Source organism: Scyliorhinus canicula, chromosome 7, assembly GCF_902713615.1.
Source record: "Scyliorhinus canicula chromosome 7, sScyCan1.1, whole genome shotgun sequence".
Taxonomy (NCBI): Eukaryota; Metazoa; Chordata; class Chondrichthyes; order Carcharhiniformes; family Scyliorhinidae; genus Scyliorhinus; species Scyliorhinus canicula.
Genome location: NC_052152.1, coordinates 116,396,960 through 116,421,309, shown reverse-complemented (window position 1 = coordinate 116,421,309; position 24,350 = coordinate 116,396,960). Strand labels below are relative to the sequence as shown.

The following is a 24,350-nucleotide window of genomic DNA, read 5'->3' as shown; positions in this document are numbered from 1 at the left end:
TTCCTAAAGTGTGCTGTCCAGAATCGGACATAGTACCCCTGCTGAGGGGAAAATAGTGTTTTTAAAAGTTTAGCATAACATGCCAAATTGCCCTTGGGTTGAGGTTACAGGCCGGGAATAGGACCAATGTAGGGTAGTCATTCGGAGGATCGGTGCAGACTCAATGGGCCAAATGGCCTCTTTCTGTACTGTAGGGATTCTATTTTGTTCTAACTGTTGTACTCTGCCTTATAAAGCTGGGAATTTTATATGCCTTATTGACTGGTTTGCTACCTTCAGAGCTTAACCTGAAAAATGAAAATGAAAATCGCTTATTGTCACGAGTAGGCTTCAATGAAGTTACTGTGAAAAGCCCCTAGTCACCATATTCCGGCGCCTGTTCAGGCAGGCTGGTACGGGAATTGAACCATGCTGCTGGCCTGCCTTGGTCTGCTTTAAAAGCCAGCTATTTAGCCCAGTGTGCTAAACCAGCATCTGCAAAGGTATGGGTACAGCTCCACCTGTGTCCAGTTCCAAATGCCGCAGCAAGGATATCCCGACATTGGAAATTGTACCAGAGAAGACAACCAGACTGATAGCAAGCTTAAGAAATCTGAGCTACGAGGAGAGGTGGAAAGACTTGAGATTGGTTATAGCCGAGAAAAACAAGCTGTAAGAAGATATTCTGGAAGTTTCACTGTTATGGAAACATTGAACCCTGAGAACATATTTGAGGTTGTTACAAACTCTAGAACTCAGAAGAACGAGAGAGAGAGGTGTTTGGTTTAGTTTGAGAGAGCAGAATCGAGTAAACATTAGGTGGAGTGGGCAGTTGACTGGTACTTGGGTCACATGGATAGAGTGCAATCTCTTTTGGGTCCATATTTAACCATGTACCTACCACAAGGACCAGCACTGTTGTGTCTGACTGAGCAAGAGTTCGTTATAAATAGCTATCCTGTGTTGTGTGGCTATAATTTCAGTGCAGAGCTTTTAATTAAAATTGAGAGGAATAAGGATTGAAGTTGTCTTAATGCTTCAGCAGAAGGAGAATATGACCTTTTGACAGGAAAGAGGAAGTAAGCTTATTGACAGATGATGAGAATTGGAAATCATTCCTGTCTGCATGACATGTGCTTTCTCTTTTATGCACCATGATCCTGTTTGGTCAAACAGAGGCTTATAGTTCAGCATTCAAAGCAATGGTGAACCTGGCTAATGCAAGCTTGATATTTTCCACCAGTAAATGTGCTTTCCAACACTGGTGATGATATAAGTTCTTTACATTGGAAAATAATTCCTTCTTATCTCCCATGTTGGTGTTTAGTTTTCTAAATTGTCTAAAAGAGAAAATCTTTTTAAATGTTAAAGTCTATTACGGTCTGAATAATGGCCCAGATTAACAAACAGCTCGCACCCACCAATCCACCTACAGCTGTCCAAACACTTTTTGCGGGCTTTCATGCCGATTGTTAAGTCAGTAAATATGTTCCCTAAGGCGATTTGGGCATGTATGTACGAAGCAAGCAACCATGTGTCTCCAAATCTTTGCTGAAGCGTGCAAGTTAGAGCATTTCATGTAAAATCATGTAGAGAAAGAAAAAGAAAGAGAGGGGAAGGCAGGATAGATAGTGATGAGACAAAGGAAAAAAATAAAGATTTTAAAAATATCTTCACTATTGCTTAAAATCTGCACAAAGAATAAATTCTGGAGAGGCTGTTCGGCAATATTTAAAATTTATTGAATTTATTAAAAATACACCAATAACCAAAACGCACTAGTCCCAACAGTTTCTGGCATGTTTGATGAATATCCAGTGGATATGTACTGCAACTTCACACCTTCATGTGTTGAGCACCAAATCACATGGGAAGAGCATAACTTGATGAAGAGGAGGGAAAATCAGACAGTTTTCAGGATTCTGCATTTGAGGTGGTGGCATAGTGGTTTTATCATTGGACTGGTAATCCAGACACCTAGAGTAATGATCTGAAGATCCGGTTTGAATCCCACCACGGCAGGCGGTGACATTTGAATTCAATTAAAAATCTGAAATTAAAAATCTAATGACCATGAAACCATTGTCGATTGTCGTAAAACCCAGCTGGTTCGCGAATGTCAGTTATGGGAAGGAAATCTGTTGTCCTTACCCGGTCTGGCCGACATGTGACTCCAGATCCACAGCATTGTGGTTGACTCGTAAAATGCCACTCGGTGCAATGCAATTGGGGACGGGCAACAAATGCTGACCTTGCCTGCAACATCCATATCCCGAGAACGAATAAAGAAAAAAAATGTTTTTAAATATTTAGACAAAGGAGAGTACTTGCAGGCAAGGAGATGGGTTGAAGTGTGTATACTTCAATGCAAGAAGCATCAGGAATAAGGTGGGTGAACTTAAGGCATGGATCGGTACTTGGGACTACGATGTGGTGGCCATCACGGAAACTTGGATAGAGGGGCAGCAGGGTAGCATGGTGGTTAGCATAAATGCTTCACAGCTCCAGGGTCCCAGGTTCGATTCCCGGCTGGGTCACTGTCTGTGTGGAGTCTGCACGTCCTCCCCCTGTGTGCGTGGGTTTCCTCCGGGTGCTCCGGTTTCCTCCCACAGTCCAATGATGTGCGGGTTAGGTGGATTGGCCATGCTAAATTGCCCGTAGTGTCTTAATAAAAGTAAGGTTAAGGGGGGGGGGGGTTGTTGGGTTACGGGTATAGGGTGGATATGTGGGTTTGAGTAGGGTGATCATGGCTTGGCACAACATTGAGGGCCGAAGGGCCTGTTCTGTGCTGTACTGTTCTATGTTCTATGTTCTAAGAGGGGCAGAAATGGTTGTTGAAGGTCCCTGGTTATAGATGTTTCAACAAGATTAGGGAGGATGATAAAAGAGGTGGGCTGTAGCATTGTTAATTAGAGATAGTATAACAGCTGCAGAAAGGCAGTTCGAGGAGGATCTGCCTACTGAGGTAGTGTGGGTTGAAGTCAGAAATAGGAAAGGAGCAGTCATCTTGTTGGGAGTTTTCCATAGGCCCCCCAATAGCAGCAGAGATGTGGAGGAACAGATTTTGGAAAGGTGCAGAAGTCACAGGGTAGTAGTCATTGGTGACTTCAACTTCCCAAATATTGAGTGGAAACTCTTTATCTCAAATAGTTTGGATGGGGTGGTGTTTGTGGAGTGTGTCCAGGAAGCTTTTCTAACACAGTATGTAGATTGTCCGACCAGAGGGGAGGCCATATTGGATTTGGTACTTGGTAATGAACCAGGGCAGGTGATAGATTTGTTAGTGGGGGAGCATTTTGGAGGTGGTGACCACAATTCTGTGACTTTCACTTTAGTAATGGAGAGGGATAGGTGCGTGCAACAGGGCAAGGTTTACAATTGGGGGAAGGGTAAATACAATGCTGTCAGACAAGAATTGAAGTGCGTAAGTTGGGAACATAGGCTATCAGGGAAGGACACAAGTGAAATGTGGAACTTGTTCAAGGAACAGGTACTGCGTGTCTTATATATGTATGTCCCTGTCAGGCAGGGAAGAGATGGTCGAGTGAGGGAACCATGGTTGACGAGAGGTTGAATGTCTTGTTAAGAGGAAGAAGGAGACTTATGTAAGGCTGAGGAAACAAGGTTCAGACAGGGTGCTGGAGGGATACAAGATAGCCAGGAGGGAACTGAAGAAAGGGATTAGGAGAGCTAAGAGAGGGCATAAAAAATCTTTGGCGGGTAGGATCAAGGAAAACCCCAATGCCTTTTACACATATGTGAGAAATATGAGAATGACTAGAGCGTAGGTCCGATCAAGGACAATAGCGGGAGATTGAGTATTGAGTCTGAAGAGATAGGAGAGGCCTTGAACGAGTACTTTTCTTCAGTATTTACAAACGAGAGGGGCCATATTGTTGGAGAGGACAGTGTGAAACAGACTGGTAAGCTCGAGGAGGTACTTGTTAGGAAGGAAGATGTGTTGGGCATTTTGAAAAACATGAGGATAGACAAGTCCCCCGGGCCTGATGGGATATATCCAAGGATTCTATGGAAAGCAAGAAATGAAATTGCAGAGCCGTTGGCAATGATCTTTTCGTCCTCACTGTCAACAGGGATGGTACCAGGGGATTGGAGAGTGGCGAATGTTGTGCCCCTGTTCAAAAAAGGGAATGGGATAACCCTGGGGATTACAGGCCAGTTAGTCTTACTTCGGTGGTCGACAAAGTAATGGAAAGGGTACTGAGGGATAGGATTTCTGAGCATCTGGGAAGACACTGCTTGATTAGGGATAGTCAGCACGGATTTGTGAGGGGTAGGTCTTGCCTTACAAGTCTTATTGACTTCTTTGAGGAGGTGACCAAACATGTGGATGAAGGTAAAGCCGTGGATGTAGTGTACGTGGATTTTAGTAAGGCATTTGATAAGGTTCCCCATGGTAGGCTTATGCAGAAAGTAAGGAGGCATGGGATAGTGGGAAATTTGGCCAGTTGGATAACGAACTGGCTAACCGATAGAAGTCAGAGAGTGGTGGTGGATGGCAAATATTCAGCCTGGAGCCCAGTTACCAGTGGCGTACCGCATGGATCAGTTCTGGGTCCTCTGCTGTCTGTGATTTTCATTAATGACTTGGATGAGGGAGTTGAAGGGTGGGTCAGTAAATTTGCAGATGATACGAAGATTGGTGGAGTTGTGGATAGTGAGGAGGGCTGTTGTCGGCTGCAAGGAGACACAGATACGATGCAGAGCTGGGCTGAGAAGTGGCAGATGGAGTTTAACCCTGACAAGTGTGAGGTTGTCCATTTTGGAAGGACAAATATGAATGCGGAAGCCAGAGTTAACGGTAGGGTTTTTGGCAATGTGGAGGAGCAGAGAAATCTTGGGGTCTATGTTCATAGATCTTTGAAAGTTGCCACTCAAGTGGATAGAACTGTGAAGAAAGCCTATGGTGTGCTAGCGTTCATTAGCAGAGGGATTGAACTTAAGAGCCGTGAGGTGATGATGCAGCTGTACAAAACCTTGGTACGGCCACGTTTGGAGTACTGTGTGCAGTTCTGGTCACCTCATTTTAGGAAGGATCTGGAAGCTTTGGAAAAGATGCAAAGGAGATTTACCAGGGTGTTGCCTGGAATGGAGAGTAGGTCTTACGAGGAAAGGTTGAGGGTGCTAGGCCTTTTCTCATTAGAACGGAGAAGGATGAGGGGCGACTTGATAAGAGGTTTATAAGATGATCAGGAGAATAGATAGAGTAGGCAGTCAGAGACTTTTTCCCCGGGTGCAACAAACTATTACAAGGGGACATAAATTTAAGGTGAATGGTGGAAGATATAGAGGGGAAGTTGGAGGTAGGTTCTTTACCCAGAGAGTAGTGGGGCATGGAATGCACTGCCTGTGGAAGTAGTTGAGTCGGAAACGTTAGGGACCTTCAAGCGGCTGTTGGATAGGTACAAGGATTATGGTAGAATAATGGAGTGTAGATTAATTTGTTTTTAAAGGCAGCACAGTAGCATTGTGGATAGCACAATTGCTTCACAGCTCCAGGGTCCCAGGTTCGATTTCGGCTTGGGTCACTGTCTGTGTGGAGTCTGCACATCCTCCCCGTGTGTGTGTGGGTTTCCTCCGGGTGCTCCGGTTTCCTCCCACAGTCCAAAGATGTGCAGGTTAGGTGGATTGGCAATGCGTACCCAGCAAGATCATGATCCTTTGTTTATGTGGACTTCATCCTGCATAACATGCACTAACTGCATTAAATGCTGAAATGCTTCGGTCATTTTGGTGATTTTGTAGAAATGCATTGGTCCACAGTGTTAATAGAAGGGCAACAAAGGGAAAACTTACCCACTTAAAGTTTAATAATTCCACCTCTTTGAAATGGTCTAGAAACATTGGCATTTTACCACCGATCAATGAAGTGCCATAATTATATACTACTTGTTACAAATAAACTTCAGACCTTTTTGTCTTTGGACATTCTCATTCCTAGCATATTTTTAAAAATAAATTTAGAGTACCCAATTAATGTTTTCCAATCAAGGGGCAATTTTTAGCGTGGCTAATCCACCTATCTGCACATCTTTGGGTTGTGAGGGTAAAACCCACGCAAACACGGGGAGAATGTGCAAACTCCACACAGACAGTGATCCAGAGCCGGGATTCGAACCCGGGTCCTCAGCACCGTGAGGCTGCAATGCTAACCACTGCGCCACCGTGCTGCCCTTCCTAGCATCTGCTGCACACTGCTGATGTTGAATAGGCTAATCAATTGTTCTGAGGAAATCTTTTGGTAGGCAAGTGCATCTTGCCTCGGTCGTTTATCTGTTGGGTTTCCCCTTGTACTCTACCTCCCAGTGCTGATGGACAGACCATGTTTTGTGCAGTCTGGAAAACAATGTTCTACACTTACTAGTTTTGAAACTTTGTTTTTGTGTTTTTAAGTTCATAAACTATAGAAGCAGAATTAGGCCTCTCGGCCCACTGAGTCTGCTCCGCCATTCTATCGTGGCTGATATGTTCCTCATTTTGTTACCAACAATGCTACAGACCAAAAGCTGGATTGCAAAATCAGCCAGTGCATCTCCTCCCTATGACTTAGGAGCAGGAGTAGGCAATTTAGCATCCTGAGCCTAAACACCTTCAATGTGATCATGGCTGATCCCATCATGGCCTCAACTTCACTGTCTGGCCCGTTCTCTATAATCCTTCAACTCATTACCAATTAGAAATCTGTCTAACTCATTTATTCACTGTCCCTGCATCCAGTGCACTCTGGGGTAGCAAATTCCACAGATCCACATGCATTTGGGCGAGGTAGTTCCTCCTCAAATCTGTTTTAAATTTGCTACCTCTTTTTCTAAGATTATGACCTCTCATTTTAGAATGCCCCACAAGAGGAAGCATCTGCTCCATGTCTCCTTTTCCTTTTAGCATCTTGTACCCTTCCTCGATTTGATCTCCCCTCGTTCTTCTAAACTCCAGAGAGTATTGGCCTAAACTGTTCAATCTCTCCTCATACGACAAACCCCTCATCTCGTGACCCTCCTGAATTGCCTCCAGTGCCACTACATCTTTCCTCAAATAAGGGGACCAAAACTGCACAATACTCCAGGTGTGGTCTTCTAAAGCCTTGTATAGTTGCAACAATACTTCCTTATCTTTGTACTCAATTCCTTTTGCTATAAATGCCAATATTCCATTTGCTTTCCTTATCTGCTGCATGCGTTTTCTGTGACTCATGCACAAGGACACCCAGATCCCTCTGCATTGGAGCACTCAAGTCTCTCCTCATTTAGATAATTTGCCTTTCCATTTTTTTGACTAAATTGCATGACCTCCCACACATCCACATTAAACTCCCATCTGCCACATGTTGGGCCTCTCTCCTAACCTATCTATTTGTAAGGTTTGTGTCTTCTGCGAATTTGGCTAGAGAACCTTCTATCCCTGTATCCAAATCGTTAATATTGATTGTAAATAGCTAGGGCCCAAGGACCGAACCCTGTGGCCCTCCACTAGTTACATCTTGCCATCTAGAAAAAGACCCATTTATCCCAACTTTGTCTCCTGTCCGTCAGCCAGTCTGCTATCCAAGCTAATAAATTACCCCTAATCCCATATGATCTCACTTTGTGAATTAATTTTCTATGTAGCAGCTTATCAAACGCCTCCGGAAGTCCAGATGCACTACATTGATAGGATTCCTAGCCTCTGACTTGCTCTTGTAGCCACAGTATTTAAATGGCTAGTCCAGTTCTGGTCAATGGTAACCCCCAGGGTGTTGATATTGTGGGGTTCAGTGTTGGTGATGTCATGGGGTGATGGTTTGATTCTCTCTTATTGGAGGTGGTCATTGCCTGGCACTTGTGTGGCGCAAATGTTACTTGCCACTTGTCAGTTTAAAACTGAATATTGTCCAGGTCTTGTTGCATTTGCACGTGGACTGCTCCAGTGTCTGAGGAGTCGCAAATGGCGCTGAACATTATGCAATCATCAGCAAACATCCCCATATCTGATCTTACGATGGAAGGATGAAGCAGCTGAAGATAGTTGGGCGTAGGACACTACCCTGAGGATCTCTGCAGTGAGTCCCAGAGACAGAGCTGATTGACGTCCAACCACCACAACCATCTTCCTTTATGCCAACTGAGAGAATTTTCCCCCTGACTAATCTTGCTGGAAAAGATGCTTCCCTTTGCTGACAACATTACTTCACGTAATTCAGATAACTGGCCTAGCCCTGCCAGTCTGGTATGTGGGTCAGACCAACCAAGCTCTGGGCAGGTGAACATAGTCTCGTTTTGGAGACTTGACTATTTTTATACTTGCTTTCTCTGTTTCACTAATTTCAAGAATATCAAGAGATTAATCTTGCCTTGCAGGCCATGGTTTTAAGATGTGCTAAGTTTGAAGCGATTCCTCAATCTTGCCTCCTCAAGAGACATGGCCTCTATTCTTTTTTTTTAAGAGCACCAAATTAATTTTTTTTCCAATTAAGGGGCAATTTAGTGTGGCCAATCCACCTAACCTGTACATCTTTCGGTTGTGGGGGCGAAACCCAAGCAAACACGGGGAGAATGTGCAAACTCCACACAGACAGTGACCCAGAGCCGGAATCGAACCTGGGACCTCGGTGCGGTGAGGCAGCAGGGCTAACCAGCATAACCTCTTTTTAAGTGTTGGGCCATTTTCTCTACCTAGATTTTTGAATTTCCTCATTGATTATGTTTGCTATAGAGGACAGGCACTATGTCTAGCCCAGTTGGCTTGATGAAATCTGCTTTTTCTTCGGTTAATCTTGAATCTGAGAACTGCGATTTGGTTTGGATCCATAAATGGAGAACTGCATGAAAAATCGCCCTGTGATTCACAAGTAAACTAGAAATGAATAAGTTGTCTTGTTGTGAGGATGTGAGGAAACAATGAGTCCCTCAGCCACTGAAGGACATGTTAGTTGTAGCTAACTGAAAACTGTAAAACGCTAGCTACGTATACTTTGAAACATTTTTGCATTGTATATATTATTAGCTGCAGGATTAGCAGTTTTACTATATGGGACAAAATGTAGAGTGAAGTCTCGAGTAAGTTTTAGTCCATTTGTTTTCAACCATGAATAAAGAATTGAAATAAGTTTAAGAATTATAGTAAATTATGATCACAGTAATGTTGTGGAAATTACTGAAATGACTTCACACACGGCAGAATTTTCAAAAACAAATGCACAATAATGAACGTGTTTTTGACCAAATATTTGATATGGGGAATAAAACCATTTATGCAGAATTATTTGCTGAATGATTTAAATCTTTGAAGAGTTGTCGAACAATTTTTTTCTCTGTTTCAGGCTACTGTTTTGTTTTCCCTCCCAGAGGATGCACAAGTAAGCAACCACAGTAATTGTAACAACATGACTGCACCATTACTGATAATCAGCTTTGAGGGTGGTCATTCTCTCAGCATGAATTTCTCTAGGGTCAACACATCATACAAAATGGATGTACTAGCTATTTCTTGCAATTGGAGTGACCAAACACATTTTCCAAATGCAAGTTCCAGTGGTAAGTTATTATCTGTAACTATAGATGCTTCAGACATCATACAGTCTAATGCAATTTTAACGGTTGGTGCATTCCTATGGCTAGGTCAGGATGGGCAATTTACTGATTATAGAGGTGGAAAAGGAAGAGCAGTGGTGTTTGAGGCAGTAGTATAAAGCTAAAATATCCAGATTTAAACGGGGAGAAAGTAGAATATATTTTGATTGAGCTGGAGGAATTGCAAAACATCAGTCACTTTGCTAACAGGCAGTAGAATGAAAGTTGATTAAATTAGACAGATGTGTATTGACAATCACAAATGCTGTCTTTTCACAGCAGTGGTGGGTGTTGACATTTTAAAACCTTAATAGGGTGGGGTTGTTGGTGACTCAGATATACATTAATCTGATAGTAATGATCATGTGGAAAGCGTAGGATGAAAGAACAACTTGATTCATTCTCCAAATTTTGGAAAGGAAAATTGCTAAAGGACCGTAAACATGACCATCTCTTAAATAAGGCTAGAAATTATATTCCAGTTGGCTTTCATTTAATAAATTACAAGCCTACAAAACAGAATGGAATCTGTAAATTATGACACCCTTACTGAATTGTTTGAAGAATTAACCTTGGGCAAATGTAATGGAGTGGATGTGGCTTATCATTGGATAAAATGCTTTTGGCAGTTTATGGTGTGAACTGGAAGATGCTCTGCTGAGGCAGTGCCAGCATATTATCATTAAGCAAAGTGATATAGATAGGTTACAGTGGGCAAACATTTGGCAGTTGGAGTAGAATATGGGAAAATGTGAGGCTGTCCACTTTATTGGGAAGAATAAAAAAGCAGAATATTATTTAAATGGAGAGAGATTGCAGAATGCTGTAGTACGTTTGCTGTTTTCACTTGTAGGAGAATCTAGAACTAGGGGACACATTCAGAAAATTAGTCTCTTATTTAAGATGGAGTTGAAGAGGAATTTTGTCTCTTGAGGGTGTTTAATTTTTGGAATGCTGTCCCCTGGAGATCAGAGGGTATTTTATGTACTTGAGGCTTAGTTGGACAGATTTATGATGTATTGGGGAGTCCAGTGTTATATGGGGCAGGCAGGAAAGTGGAGTTACGGTCACATTCCGATCAACCATGGTCTTATTGAATGTCTACCCTTTGTATTTCCTGTTTTCTAAGTGACTATATATGTTCACACTAAAAATTATGTAAATCATTCTGCAGGTGTGTAATGAGGACCATTGAAGGACAAAATCAAGTTCAATAATGTGACCTTTTTAATTTTCTTGCGGATTGAAAATTTGAATTGGGCTTTGATAACATTCTATGATTTCTCATGATTCCACTAAGTTTTTTTTTGTTCTAAATTGCTGTTTTGAAAACATTTCCAGGTTATTTGATAAAATCTTCAAGGTCGATGGACATCAGTGCAAAAATAAATACAACGTATAAATGTACAAGTGATTCTACCGTGCACATGAATAATGTAAACCTAACTTTGAGCCATGTTCGAATGGAAGCTTTTCCACCAAATAATAATTTCAGTAGCAAAGGTAAGTAAGCATTTTCAGCTTTGACAAAGTATCAAATTTTTCAACTAAATAATGTTTGACGGTAGTTACATTTCTTTCGTGTATTTATAATCAGATCGATTTTACTTTTAGAAACAAAATGTCCTGCTGATCTGACTCCAACTGCACCTACAACAACGCTGGTTACGACCCTGACTCCAACTACGGCAGCACCTCCAACACCTCAGAATCCTACGACAGGAAATTATAATGTCACCGATAGCAAAGGAATCTGTTTGCTTGCCAAGATGGGACTACAGCTCAACATTACGTATGCAACCCCAGATAATAAGGTAATCAATTTGATTCTTTACATTTGAAGTAGTATAACGCAGGAGGTAATTCCGTGTTCTACCATAGGGACAGGCCACTATTTCCCTTGAGCCTGCTCGGCTATTTAATAAGACACTGCCTGAACTGAATGTGACCTCAACTCCCATCTTTCTGTCTACCCTCTATACCCTTTGATTCTTGTCAATCAAGAATCTGTCCAATTCATCTTAAAAATACTCAAATCACCCAGCCTTGGCTGGTCTCTGTGGAAGAGAATTCTGAGAGAAAGAATATCCTCATCTCTATCTTAAATGGAACACATCTTATTTTTAAACAGTGCCCCGCAGTTCTAATCTTTCCCACAAAGGAAAACCTCCTCTCAGCGTCCAATATGTAATTTTGAAAATAATTACTCCATAAACTACGGAGTGATTGTCGTATAATCAAGCCCATTTCACCATAGCATGGACAACTGCATCAGTCCACTTGGATGAGCGTGTCCTGTACTCGATCATGGGATTGCCTAATTTCATGGCTTGCATACAAAGTCATTATAGCACAGAGGGAGTTCATTGGGTTTGTGCACCATATAGATTGATTTGGGTCATTTTTTTTGGCCCCAAAATATGTGCAATCCAGCCAAGGTAATGTTCCCTGGGAAGGAAGTATCTGATCAGATGCGAAGTTGCAGATGGACTAGGTCTGCCAGAACAGACACGGTGGACTGAATGGCCTCTCAATGCAGTACCTATGCTTCTATGGCTAACGTGCTGTTTACTGTAATTTGGTTGGATAAAATCAAATATTCCATGGACTGATCTAATGTAGATTAGCTTTGAGCAGATTCCAGGGTAAATGTATAGAATAAACTTGTTGAGACTATTTCTCTTTTAGTCAAATGACTTTATCATCAGCTTTTTTGGGAATGCATATGATATGTAGTAATTTTGGAACAGTTTTGTCATCTGCATTCATGGGTTCAGCTCATCGATTGAATGGAATGGCTGTATAAATATGGAATGTTTTTTATGTTACAGGTGCCTGAAGCTAATTATTTAATGAACAGAACTTAGATTCATGCATTTTATTAAAATGCGTTATATTGTCTTCACATCTATTGCAGACCAACATTTGTGTAATTTAGCAGTGCTGTTAAATTTGATAAATATTGCTTGCACCATGTTAACATTAGTTTTTGCAGCAACACTTGTGAAGGCCATGTTTTTGTTGTTTGTACTCTTGCATCTACAAATTTAAATATGTAATCTAGGTTGATGAGCAGTAGTAGTAAGTATTAATTTGTAACACTTTAAAACTAGAGGCAAAGGAACATTGTTTTTGCAACAAGTGGTTAGGATTTGGAATGATAGGTGGTAGAAGCAGCATTCAAAAGGGAATTGAAAATATTTCAAAGGAGAAAAATTCAAGGGAAAAGGCATTAAATGGTGTTAACTGGGTTGCCCTTAAGAGTCCTGGTACAGACTCAAAGGGCTGAATTACCTTCTATTCAGTGGTTATACATTCTTTAAGGAGTTGCTGTTTGAGCTTTAGCAGACTGTTTTAACTACAGTCCAGATAAGTCATTTTAAACCTCGTGGCAGACTCAGTCTTCGTTTTCTAAATATTGTTTTAATATTTTTGTGGTTACTCAGTTTCTGTGGAAATTAGATTTTGTTTCTGTATCTTGGTCTGATGGTGTGGCATCATCCACCTTTTCAAAGCAGATAGGATAATGTATGGAATATTCCGCATTAAATTTTTGTCTTGAACAGAAGGTTTAAAGAGAGAGCTTAAATTATAATTAACCCGTTCCAGATCTTAAATAGACAGACCATTTTCACCAAATTCTTTGAAATTGTGCCTAATGGAGTGTCCAAAACTATGTACGCTACCTATAGCCTAATTATAACTTCTTTGTTTTGTGTTAAATCCCATTTATAACACTCAAAATGACATTCTTGAATTTAGCTGCTGGGTGTATAAACCCTACAGGAGATGATGGCAGGTAATGCAATCCAGAGGCCCAGACTAATCCTCTAGGACATGAGAACTAATAAAAGAATGGACTTGAAGGGAAATTCAGAAATGGTGACCATGAAACTTATCGATTTGTCGTTTTCTAAAACAATCTGGTTCACTACTGTCTTTAGAGATCAGAATCTGCCTTCCTTAGCTGTGTTTACAACTCGGTGTTCATTCATTGAGTAAAGGTTGACATGGAGACAGTCTAGTCCTTATTTACAAACCAGCAAAGCACTGGTGTGGACTCTTTTTTTCCTTCCATACTTTTGCATAATTCCGTAATCTTTCCCCAATTAGTAACAGCTGTTCTCACTTGGAAACTTTTTAAAAATAAATTTAGAGTACCAAATTATTTTTTTCCAGTGAGGGGCAATTTAGCGTGGCCAATCCACCTACCCTGCACACCTTTGGCTTGTGGGGTGAGACCCACGCAGACACGGAGAGAATGTGCAAATTCCACACGGACAGTGGCCCGGGGCCGGGATCGAACCCCGGCGCCATGAGACAACAGTGCTAACCACTGTGCCGCACTCTCACTTACAAACTAAAGCATGCCATTGTAACAGGGTTCCACCATTAATAACTTGGTCTGGCCTACATGTGACTCCAGACTCTCAGCAATGTAGACCGATGGCATGGTTGCTAAATTTACTGATGACAAAGATAGATAGGAAAGTAAGATGTGAAGAGCACATAAGGAGGCTGCAAAGGCATCGTGCCCATAATGTGGGAACATATGCGATTGTTCATTTTTGCTGGAATTTATTTTGAGCGTATAAATTTTTCCATTGATTCCATCCAGAGTCTTTGAATATTTTTAAAGTAGAGGTAAATAGATTCTTTATAAGCAAGGGGTGAAAGGTTATTAGGGGTAAGTTATAATGTGGCGTTGAGGTTTACAGTCAGATGTGCCATGATGTATTGAATGGGGGAGCAGGCTTGTAGGACTGAGTGAGTTACCCCTAATTCGTATGTTCATATGTCAGACTTTTAACTGCCCTCTGAAATTGACCCGCAAGACACCCAGTGCAAGGATAATTGAGAATGGGCAACAAATGCTGGGCTTGGCAGTGGAACCGACACGCTTGTGGCTGCTACTGCAAGTAGAGAGATGAGCTCTGTTGCTGAAATGATCATTGGCGCCAGTTCACCAAGAGTGTTACAGTGACTGCCCTTTGTTAAGAATCAAGTGCAAGCTGTCGGAGGATGCAGCATTTCACTTCTTAGCCACTGTACTGAAATTCATGTTGTTGTTTTATCTCACCAAATCAGATAGCTGTGTTTGATATTATTCCTGTGAGAGCTATACTGCCATGCACAACTGTGGTAGGCACGAGCTGTATCCTCTGGCATATTAATAAATATATATTAATCATATTTTTATTAAATTTGTCAGGGTAATGGTGCTAGAACGGGTGGGGCTGATGAGCATTCCTTTGTCTTGTCGGAGATAGAAACAAATCTACAATTCTTTTTGGAGGTGGGGAGATGACAGTAATGGAAATCCCCTCTGATCTGTGTAACAATTGAAGGTTTGTTGATACATAATCTTGCATAAAGGGTGGCTTGTGCAGATGTAAAATTCCAAAGAGCTTTGGCATGTGCCAAGTGTAATAAACAACTCTTCAACAGCCAAGGGAGTTGTTTTCCCTTTCGACCTACCCATGGCGATAGACTGGCATCATCACATCACTTGCTATCTTAGCTGCTGCTGTTGGCAAATTCGTGCTTCTGCTCTCAACAGAAATGGCACTCGGCTGGGTAGGTTTTGAGAAATCGAGCCTACTCTTTCTTTAATATAAATTTAGAATACCCAATTATTTTTTTTCCAATTAAGGGGTCATTTAGAGGGCCAATCCACCTAACCTGCACATCTTTGGGTTGTGGGGGTGAAACCCACGCAGACATGGAGAGAATGTGCAAACTCCACGGACAATAGCAGTCCCAGTGCTAACCACTGTGCCACATGCCGCCCACGAGCCTACTCTTTACATCTGTGGCTAACGACATCAACTAAAATAGTCCTTCAACCAGAGTTCTTGGAAAATGCACTATTTAAATATTGATAATATGCTTTAGGTGTGCCTGTTGGCCTGAGGATTCAGCCTTGCTAGAGACTCCAGGGTCATGGTGTTATGCTGTGGTTCATTCATTTTGTTGTGCAAAAAGATTTTCTTATGCAGATCCTGAATCAGGAAGGCACACAAATAGCATTGAGGTTTATGGTGGTGTTTGATATGGTGGCTTTTGGTCTTGTGTTCAGAGGTTATGACTCATCCATGACTTGACGGTGGTCTCAGGGTTGAGAATGGTGGTGGAGATGTAGGAATTACATATGAAGGGGGGTGTTATTATCTGGGAGAAAAAAATGGAAGAAGTAAAATCGTGCTTGGTTACTTATTATAATAACCACCTGCATTATTGCAGAGTAGAATGTGAATGTGTCTATTTTCTTCTCATAGACTGCATTGAAAGTTTTTAACATCCAGCCAAACTCAACAGGTGCAGATGGAAACTGCACCAGTGATCATGCATCTCTTCAATTGACAGATGGTCCGACCAAGCTGAATTTTGTATTTGTTGTGGTGAGTTTGGATGTTCTGAATTAAATATATAAATTATACAAATTCATTTTGTATTTTTCAAAGAAACCGTGGGGTTTTCTCCCATTTCCCTGCCTCTTGTGAAAGTGATAGCTTTGAGTTGAGTAAATTCCATTGACGGTGCTATATTTGGTTAACCTGCCTTTGGTCTTTCTTCATGCATGAACATAAAATGAGCATAATAATCTTTATTGTCACAAGTAGGCTTACATTAACACTGCAATAATGTTACTGTGAAACGCCCCTAGTTACCACATTCCGGTGGCTGGTCAGGTACACAGAGGGAGAGTTCAGAATGTCCAATCCACCTAACAGCACGTCTTTCGGGGCTTGTGGGAGGAAACCAGAGCACCTGGAGGAAACCCACGCAGACATGGAGAACATGCAGACTCCACACAGACAGTGACCCAAGCTGGGAATTGAACCTGGGATCCTGGCGCTGTGAAGTAACAGTGCTAACCATTGTGCTACAGTGCCGCCCAATTTCCGTACATTACCAATTTTTGGGGCATTAGAGCTCAGGCCTTCCTTGGCTTCAGCTGATTCTGGAGCCCCACTTGGAATCATCAGATAGTATTAAGAAATTATTAACTTTCTACCTATTGTGAGATTGTTGAGACAATCATAGTTCCCCTTCTGCACCCACGATAGGAATTACTAACTAATTTCAGGCTAGGAACCTATTTAGGACTTTGTATGGCCTGTATCATATAAGGTCTGCACATATCATATTTACCTGCAGATCCATTGGCTCCTTCTACTGAAACAGCCTGAATCCTTGGTCATAAAACAACTTTTCAAATTCAGTTAAACCGAGTCACAATAATTGAGTTATCCATTCCAGTTTTTGGATTGTCAGTTATGTAGTCCTTAGCAGAGGGGGTGGGGGGTTATAAATTAGGGTTAAGTATATACAGGTGATTAAATATGCTCAAGTAGTTATCCATAGAGACACTTATTGACACTAGTGGGGGAGTAGAGGTAGGGATTAAAAAATACGACCTGCTGAGATTTTCCAGTGTTTTCTCTTTATAGTTAGCAGTAAATTGGTAAATTTCACTCTGTGAATAAATCTAAAACTGAGTAAAGATTGACGGCTGATTTCCTCCCTCAATTGGTTGTCAGGAGTTTAACTTCAGTCCACGGGAATGTAATAGATACATTGAATTTGGAGACCAAGGGATCGAGAATAAGTAATCTTCTCCAGTCATTATAAATGAGCCTTTAAATGACAAATTGGGGCATGGTAGTGCAAGACAAGGACAGGGAACTTAATATACGGATGGTCAGGAGATAGGGCAGGGGGTTAGTAGGGTTTGGTATTTTATTTTAATGTTGTTGCGTGTAAATTGTTAAAACTGTGAAAATTACAAATGCTTCAGTAAAAAAAAAAAAATTTTTTAAATGGCAAATTGAGTTAGCCTGCCTCAACATTGTCTTGCCCTATTAAGTCTTAAATGTACAACACTATCCTTTCTATGTGGATGAGGGATTGTAACTGATGTTGTACTGGTTCTATTCATTTAAATTGATATTCTTACTTGAGGCAATATTCTGTCATGCAAAGAATTGCTGACTTTACTATTATTTTCTGCAACGCCCTTTCAAAATAATGCCCACTGGCCTTGTAAAGAACTAGCTCTCTGTTACTCAAATGTGACTGCATAATGATACCCAGCTTGTCATGTGAAATCTGGTGTCTTTTTTTTGTTCAGAATGCTACCACCAGCAAGTTTTATCTGAAGGAGCTCTCCGTTTCCATTGATTTGCCTGCTGCTCGGGGTAAGTTTCAGCCTTCTGAAAATGCATCCTGGTGCAGTTAAAATGGTAGATAGTTTTCTATTATTCAGATTGACCAAGGTGTACGCTATTTGGATTTGAAAAACTCAATCTTCTCGAAGGAGCTGTCACTTAAACATTGGGCAAGATATTTATAAATGGGGCAGTGATATGTTACTACCAGGCTTCTATTTAATCCATCTTAAATTAATGGATATGCAATGTCACTCAATTTCAGAAGTTTCAAAATGTTATTGAGAATATTTGTAGAACTTGCAACTGGGTCCTGCAATTTGATTGAGGGATGTGATGTCATATTTGGCTCACTGCTGAATTTCTAGTGTTTGAGCAACGAGGACACTGCAAGGACATGGTCCTAGCTGCACTATTCTTTCCTGGTTTCATCTATGTTAGCAATGTTTATAATTGTTAATTAGCAGCAAAATGTTGTTCAAAATCTTTGTTTGCTTTCAATATTTTTTTTTAACGACCCCATACTAAGATTATTCTCCAAGTTCCGCTGCCCCTACACCGCTTTAGAACTGTGCCATTTGCCTTTCCCTATTCCTTCTGCCAATATGTATTCTCCTGTGCTTTTCACGGGTACTGGCAAACTGATGGTGAGGATTGTAACAGACTTTGACCTATATTATGGTGAATGGAAAAGGAAGCAGGCGACAGTACAATTTACTGCGGAGGAGTGGGTAATTTATATTGGGGAGTTGTGGGGGTGTTTAGAGGAATATCCTCAATGGAAAGATGTGATTCAGGGTGTGCCGAGGAGGATAAAGCTATAAAAAGTAACTTCCTTTCACTTGAAATCTATTCTCCTGTTTATACAAGTTATGATAAAATATTAGTCCAAAGATGTGCGGGTTAGATGGATTGGCCATGCTAAATTGCCCGTAGTGTCCTAAAAAAAGTAAGGTTAAGGGGGGGGTGTTGGGTTACGGGTATAGGGTAGATACGTGGGTTTGAGTAGGGTGATCATTGCTCGGCACAACATCGAGGGCCGAAGGGCCTGTTCTGTGCTGTACTGTTCTATGTTCTATATTAGTTAAGCTCCAGTTGCAACCGAAACTGCGGACAGTATACTATCATTACAGAAATAGGAAAGATCTAATGTTCAACGTTTTGAAAATTTATAAAGGTTTTTTTAATGAGGAAGGTTATCTCCTTTGGTTGAGTAATGGTGATTCGCTTAAGAAATCGAAGGCTCTTGAACTGTACAAGAAGAACAGATGTATGCAGGGAAAGATTTATCTGCAGTGAGAAACCTTTATTTTGAACTTAGTTATTTTTCATCTTCCTACTTTTTGATGTTGGTCTAAATTGAGGTTGTACCTCTATTTAAGATTCTTGCTTAATCCAAACTAATCATTATAACGTGTCGACTGTGGAGGAAATAATTCAGATGGTATCTTAATTGACGTGGTACTGGACAAATAATCCAGAAATTAGTTCCAAAATCCCACCAGGGCCATTTGGAAAATTGAATTCTGTAAACCTCTGGTAACATGTCGATCAGCACCAGGAAAAACAAATCATAAACTTTAAAACCCAATTTGGTTCACAAAATGTATTTCAGGGCATCTGACCTACATGTAACTTTAGCACCACTCTGTGCTTGAGTCCTAATATCCTCGGTGACTAGAAATGGGCAACAAAATGGCAATGTCACTGATCTCAAAACAACTCCAGTACAAGGCTTGGTATGAAATAAGTTGTCATTCCTCAATTTCCCCAATGGAAGGCTAATATTAATAACTTTGATACTGTTTACTCTGGGAACATTTTCATTTTTCACTTTCTATTGCATCCCTTGACATTGCAACAGCCTGAAGTTTGTTGCTTTGATTTTCACATTTAGGGAAGGCTTTTATGGCCAAAAATGAAAGCCTGAACTACCTACAGACAACTTTAGGCAAATCTTATGTGTGCCGTTCTGAGCAAACACTGCAGGTGAACCCAAACTTCTCCATCAATGCATTTGAGATCCAAGTTCAGCCATTCAGAGTAAACGACTCAAAATATGCAACTGGTAGGTTATCAATTTTAAGATGTTAATACTTTGCTGACTGCATCATGTGAACAGAAGTGCAGCTTGCTGTGTTGCAAGTGGTATGTAATTAATTGTGTACTTTCTGTATCTCTCCCTTTACATCATATTTTGTGTTCCTAGACATGGTAGTTCAGTGACTATCTCCTAGACGTTTTGGTCATGCAGACCTTCAAATAGTTTTATGAAGATTTAATGCTAAGTTGGTAGCAGAAATGTTCAATTGCACTATAAAATATTCTGTAATGGCCTCAATTAGCTTGGTGTATAGAAATGAATGGTGCATTGACCACGGTGCTAAATGCATGCATTTTAGCTACCTTGTGTCTTCTGCATTATTCAAGGTTCTAAAGGTAGCTTTAAGCAATTAATTGTTAACTCTTAATTTTTTGTTTTTTAACAGCTGAAGAATGCCAAATGGATAAAGATAATATGTTGATCCCAATCATTGTTGGTGCAGCTCTTGCTGGCCTTGTGCTGATTGTGTTGATTGCTTATCTGATTGGAAGGAAGAGGAGCCACGCTGGATATCAAACCATCTAACCTCGCATAGATTTAGCTATTCCACCTCTGTAACTAATTCTTTTTCAAAGAAATGCACACACATTCTCTCTGGAATCTTGGGCATGGACCTGCGTTAAAGGGAGTTAAGAGAAAAAAGTTTACTGACAAATGGAGTCCTCTGCCTGATAACTTGCTTCTAACATTGTATGTTTTTAATCATATATACGGAAATATTTCCCAATACGCCTTTGCCCCACCACCCCGAGACCTTAAGATGGGGTATAATCAATCCAGCATCCAACTCTGGGGTAGGTGTCCCAATTGGGAAATAAATACATGGTAGTTAAATGCAAACTGAAACCCAAGACCTACCCCAATTAGAAAATGCAATGTTTCCAGGAAGGTTTGCACACTTAATTTGGGTTGTGAGGGAGTGGCAACCGGGTGCCAACTTTCACAATTCTGCTCTACAACTGGTTCCTTTTATCCCAAGAGCAGATGCACTGTGGGCAAGGGAAAGAGGCTGGGCTTGTTTATATTATAAAGTGCAGCCAACCAAAAGAGACCAGTTTTTTAGCAGAGGTTGTGCTGCAAGAGCACCTTGGGAAAAGGACTGTTTGCAAGTAAATTAACATTTCACACTTCTGTGTAACCGAGTGTTAATTCCTGCTTTACAAAAATAACGGTGTGTTGTGCGAACGTGATTTTTTGGCTAATTAGAGGTAACCTTTCCATAGGGGTGTATATATGTATACACAAACACGTGTGCCTGTAAATTAGGCTATTTGCAAATTATGCTCCCATCCTCTTTCTCTCTCTTTCCCCCCCCCTAATAAAATACAATTATAAATAAGTTACAATAGTTGCCATTTATAGATTTAAATTTGCGTTGCGTATTCTTTAATCATTGGAATGATACCTTTAGGAAAGGACTGTCATCTGCTCCTTGGCATTTTTTCCCCCTTCAAGAAAGAAAACACCTTGGTGTAGATTGTGTTGCAGTGTTTGACCTTTTTGCAAAGAAAAGCATAACATTGTTCTCACCTTGGTAGCCTTTCACTGTTGTTACCATTCACAGTGATTGTATGGATATAAAACAAAGTGCATTGGGTGTGAGCAGCTTTTTCTGTATAAATCAGTGTTAAACCTGAAACAGCTTCACTAATTACTGATAGATTAACCCAGCTGAATGTGAATCAAATCTAGGGTTCAAACTAGTTCAAATGGTAGTCATCTCATATACGTGTTGTGTGAACTTTGATCTGTAAACTTGGTTGGACTAAAGGTTACCCCAGCGCATTTAGCATGCACTGTTCTCACCAATGCTCTCACTATAAATATAATTTAAGCTTGGTTTAACTTGATGGCCACCTGTTTTAAATCTGGTTTATGGTACTTAACTTTTTTCTTGGGTTATATTTTTAAGATGTTGATTTATGCTTTTGGGTGATCTCGATTGGGTGCTCTGCAAATGGTTAGGAGCTGGCACTCTCCCCTTTTTGTTTTAATCAATTAAACCGTGTGCGTTTTTTTGTGACTGCACTTTTTCAGGCATGTCTTACCGTATAAAGAAATTTCAGCTTGCCAATCGTGCTTAAGAGCTTGTTTGGGACTGTTGACTGAAGACTTGGCACATAAGGTGTATGCATTGCCTATAACCGTGCTAATAAAGAATTTGTTTCTCAAAGGGCTATGTGCTGGTTTCCCTTCTTCTGTTAAAGGCATTTGGCCAACTCTCCTGATCGGATAACAAAGGGAATCTTTTGTCGCATAATCACTTACCAAGTGTTGATCATTTGTTGTGGAGAAAGTCAGCTTCTAAGATTGCATCGGGTTAGCAAGTCTTTGTATTGGGAAGGAGGAGGCAAACATTCTTGACCATGTAACTACATCAAGTCTGAAGTTATGCTTGTATGATTTCCTGCAGCATATTTAGAGCTGTTTTGTTTTACAAGAAATGTTTTCATCAACATTGCAAGTTGCTCAGTTTTTACATGACTTGCTTGATTTGACCTGTTTGCACTCTGTTCCATTCCTTTTTTGTACTTTGCTTTTTTGAGTTTTTTTGTTTCTGTAATCTAGTTTGATGTTGGAGATGAAAATTTTCCTGACTTGTACTTACTTGTGCACCAATAAAATAATTTCTATTCTGTCTGCCAAACATGTTTTTAGGTTCATATTAAATGCATAGTCCGATTGGTCTATGACAAAACATTCTCTGACCAAGCTTTAGGATATCTGCCCAAATTTCCTGATGTGGCTTGGTGTCAAATTTTATTTGATTAAAGCTCCTGTAAAGTGGCTCGAGACGAGATACAGTATAATTGTAAGTTTGTTGTGTAATGTCCCAATGATTCACCAAGCGTAGCAAATTGTGCACTAGAATGATGTTATCCTGCGATTTTCCTTTTCTTGCATCTTAGCTTCCTATTTGTTCTCCATTTTACATCACAGAATAAAGAGCAAGTTGTGATGGGCCCCAGGTTAATCTGAGATTTCAGTTCTGTCTTTCAGCAGTGAGACAATTAAGAAAGGATAATTTTAGATGTTGAATTATGAAGATATCAAAATGGAGCCGACTGGGTGAAGTGTTACAAGCAAAGATCCTGGGTTTGGGCACAGCCCAATATCAAGCAGCAACCAAAGTCTCTCAAACCTCTGTCAACAAAGTGGCAATAGATTGAATCTTGTTTTGCCAATTTGAAAGAAAATGCTGGAGACATCACGCAAGTTTATATTGGGAGAGCTGATTTCATTATGAGCTAGAGGTCACAGTTTATTACTCTATCTCCTATAAGCCTTGGGTTGCATTAATGCTGCCACTTTCCTGTTGGGCCATTATGATGTAGGTGCATATCATTACTAAAGTGCAAGTATAACTCAAAAGTCTCATCGGGTGGACGACCATTTCAAACTGGTTAAGCCAAGAAATATGTAAGTGCTTTGGGGTGATCCACAGAGCAGCTGTCCCTCCGTTCGAGGATAATGTCTACTCAAGAGTTGAGTTTCTGCCATGGGTCTTCCTTCAGGTGACAGCAGGAAGATTCTTGACCTGCAGATACTTGGGCACAAGGTAGTCCATTTGGGGTACTGTACTTTTGAATAGGAAAAACATTGTTTATTTTAATATCTCCCTGGTTGGAGACGGTGTCATTTTTATTGCCATGATGCAGTGGCAAATACGGTGTAAGCTGATATGTTTATATGTTATACCTTGAGAAAATTTCACTAACTATCTGTATGTCTTGGTGGAGTGTGTTGTGTAGTATTTACAGCACAGTAACGCATAGGTATTTCTGCTCCACGAAAGTTTCCTCCAATCCTTCATCTAGACCCAACAGCATATACATCTATTTCTTTCTCCTTATAGGATCCGTACAGTACAGGAGGCCATTGGGTCTGCACCGGACCGGCCCTCTGAAAGAACACCCTACCTCGGCCCAATCCCACATTATCCCTGTAACTCTACCTAAGGCCAATTTAGCCAATCCACCTAACCTGCACATCTTTGGACTGTGGTAGGAAACCGGAGCAGCTGGAGGAAACGCACACATGGAGAGAACGTGCAGACTTTGCACAGACAGTGACCCAAGCCGGGAATCGAACCTGGGACTCTGGAGCTGTGAAGCAACAATGTATTGAGAAAGATGAAATGACCAGTCATCTGTTTGATTCATAGATACTTTGTACCACTTTGCTTGTACCTGATTTCTTATGGCTAAACTTGTTTGTCTCTGTGCCTTTATCCTTGAAATCTATCATTGCTTGAGAATATAGCCCAGAATTACATAGAATATGCCACACCCAAACAGGCCTCTTTGGCTCAACTATTCATGCTCTACGAGAGCTGTCTTCATGGTTTTTAAAAAAAATAAAACGCCTTCAGATAAAACTTGCTGGTAGTAGGCCACTCTGCCCATTGGGTCTGCACCATCATCATTTAATGAGCACCCTGCCTAGGCCCACTCCACTGCTTTATCCCCGAAGCCCACCTAACCTGCACAATTGGACTGAGAGGGGAAACCCACGCAGACATGGAGAGAA

At 40.9% G+C, this 24,350-nt stretch overlaps 1 protein-coding gene across 1 annotated transcript in view; it reads left to right on the top strand.

The window, feature by feature from the left end:
* LOC119969305 (lysosome-associated membrane glycoprotein 1-like) overlaps window positions 1-22,467 on the top strand; it is a 52,352-nt gene extending 29,885 nt beyond the window's left edge. Inside the window, exons 3-9 of the mRNA XM_038802757.1 lie at window positions 9,296-9,509; window positions 10,887-11,048; window positions 11,160-11,359; window positions 15,824-15,946; window positions 17,680-17,746; window positions 19,614-19,784; window positions 20,206-22,467. Of these exons, the coding sequence (XP_038658685.1) occupies window positions 9,296-9,509; window positions 10,887-11,048; window positions 11,160-11,359; window positions 15,824-15,946; window positions 17,680-17,746; window positions 19,614-19,784; window positions 20,206-20,345 (1,077 nt within the window). The 3' untranslated portion in view covers window positions 20,346-22,467. The remainder of the gene's footprint in view (window positions 1-9,295; window positions 9,510-10,886; window positions 11,049-11,159; window positions 11,360-15,823; window positions 15,947-17,679; window positions 17,747-19,613; window positions 19,785-20,205) is intronic.
* Window positions 22,468-24,350: the final 1,883 nt, after the last annotated feature.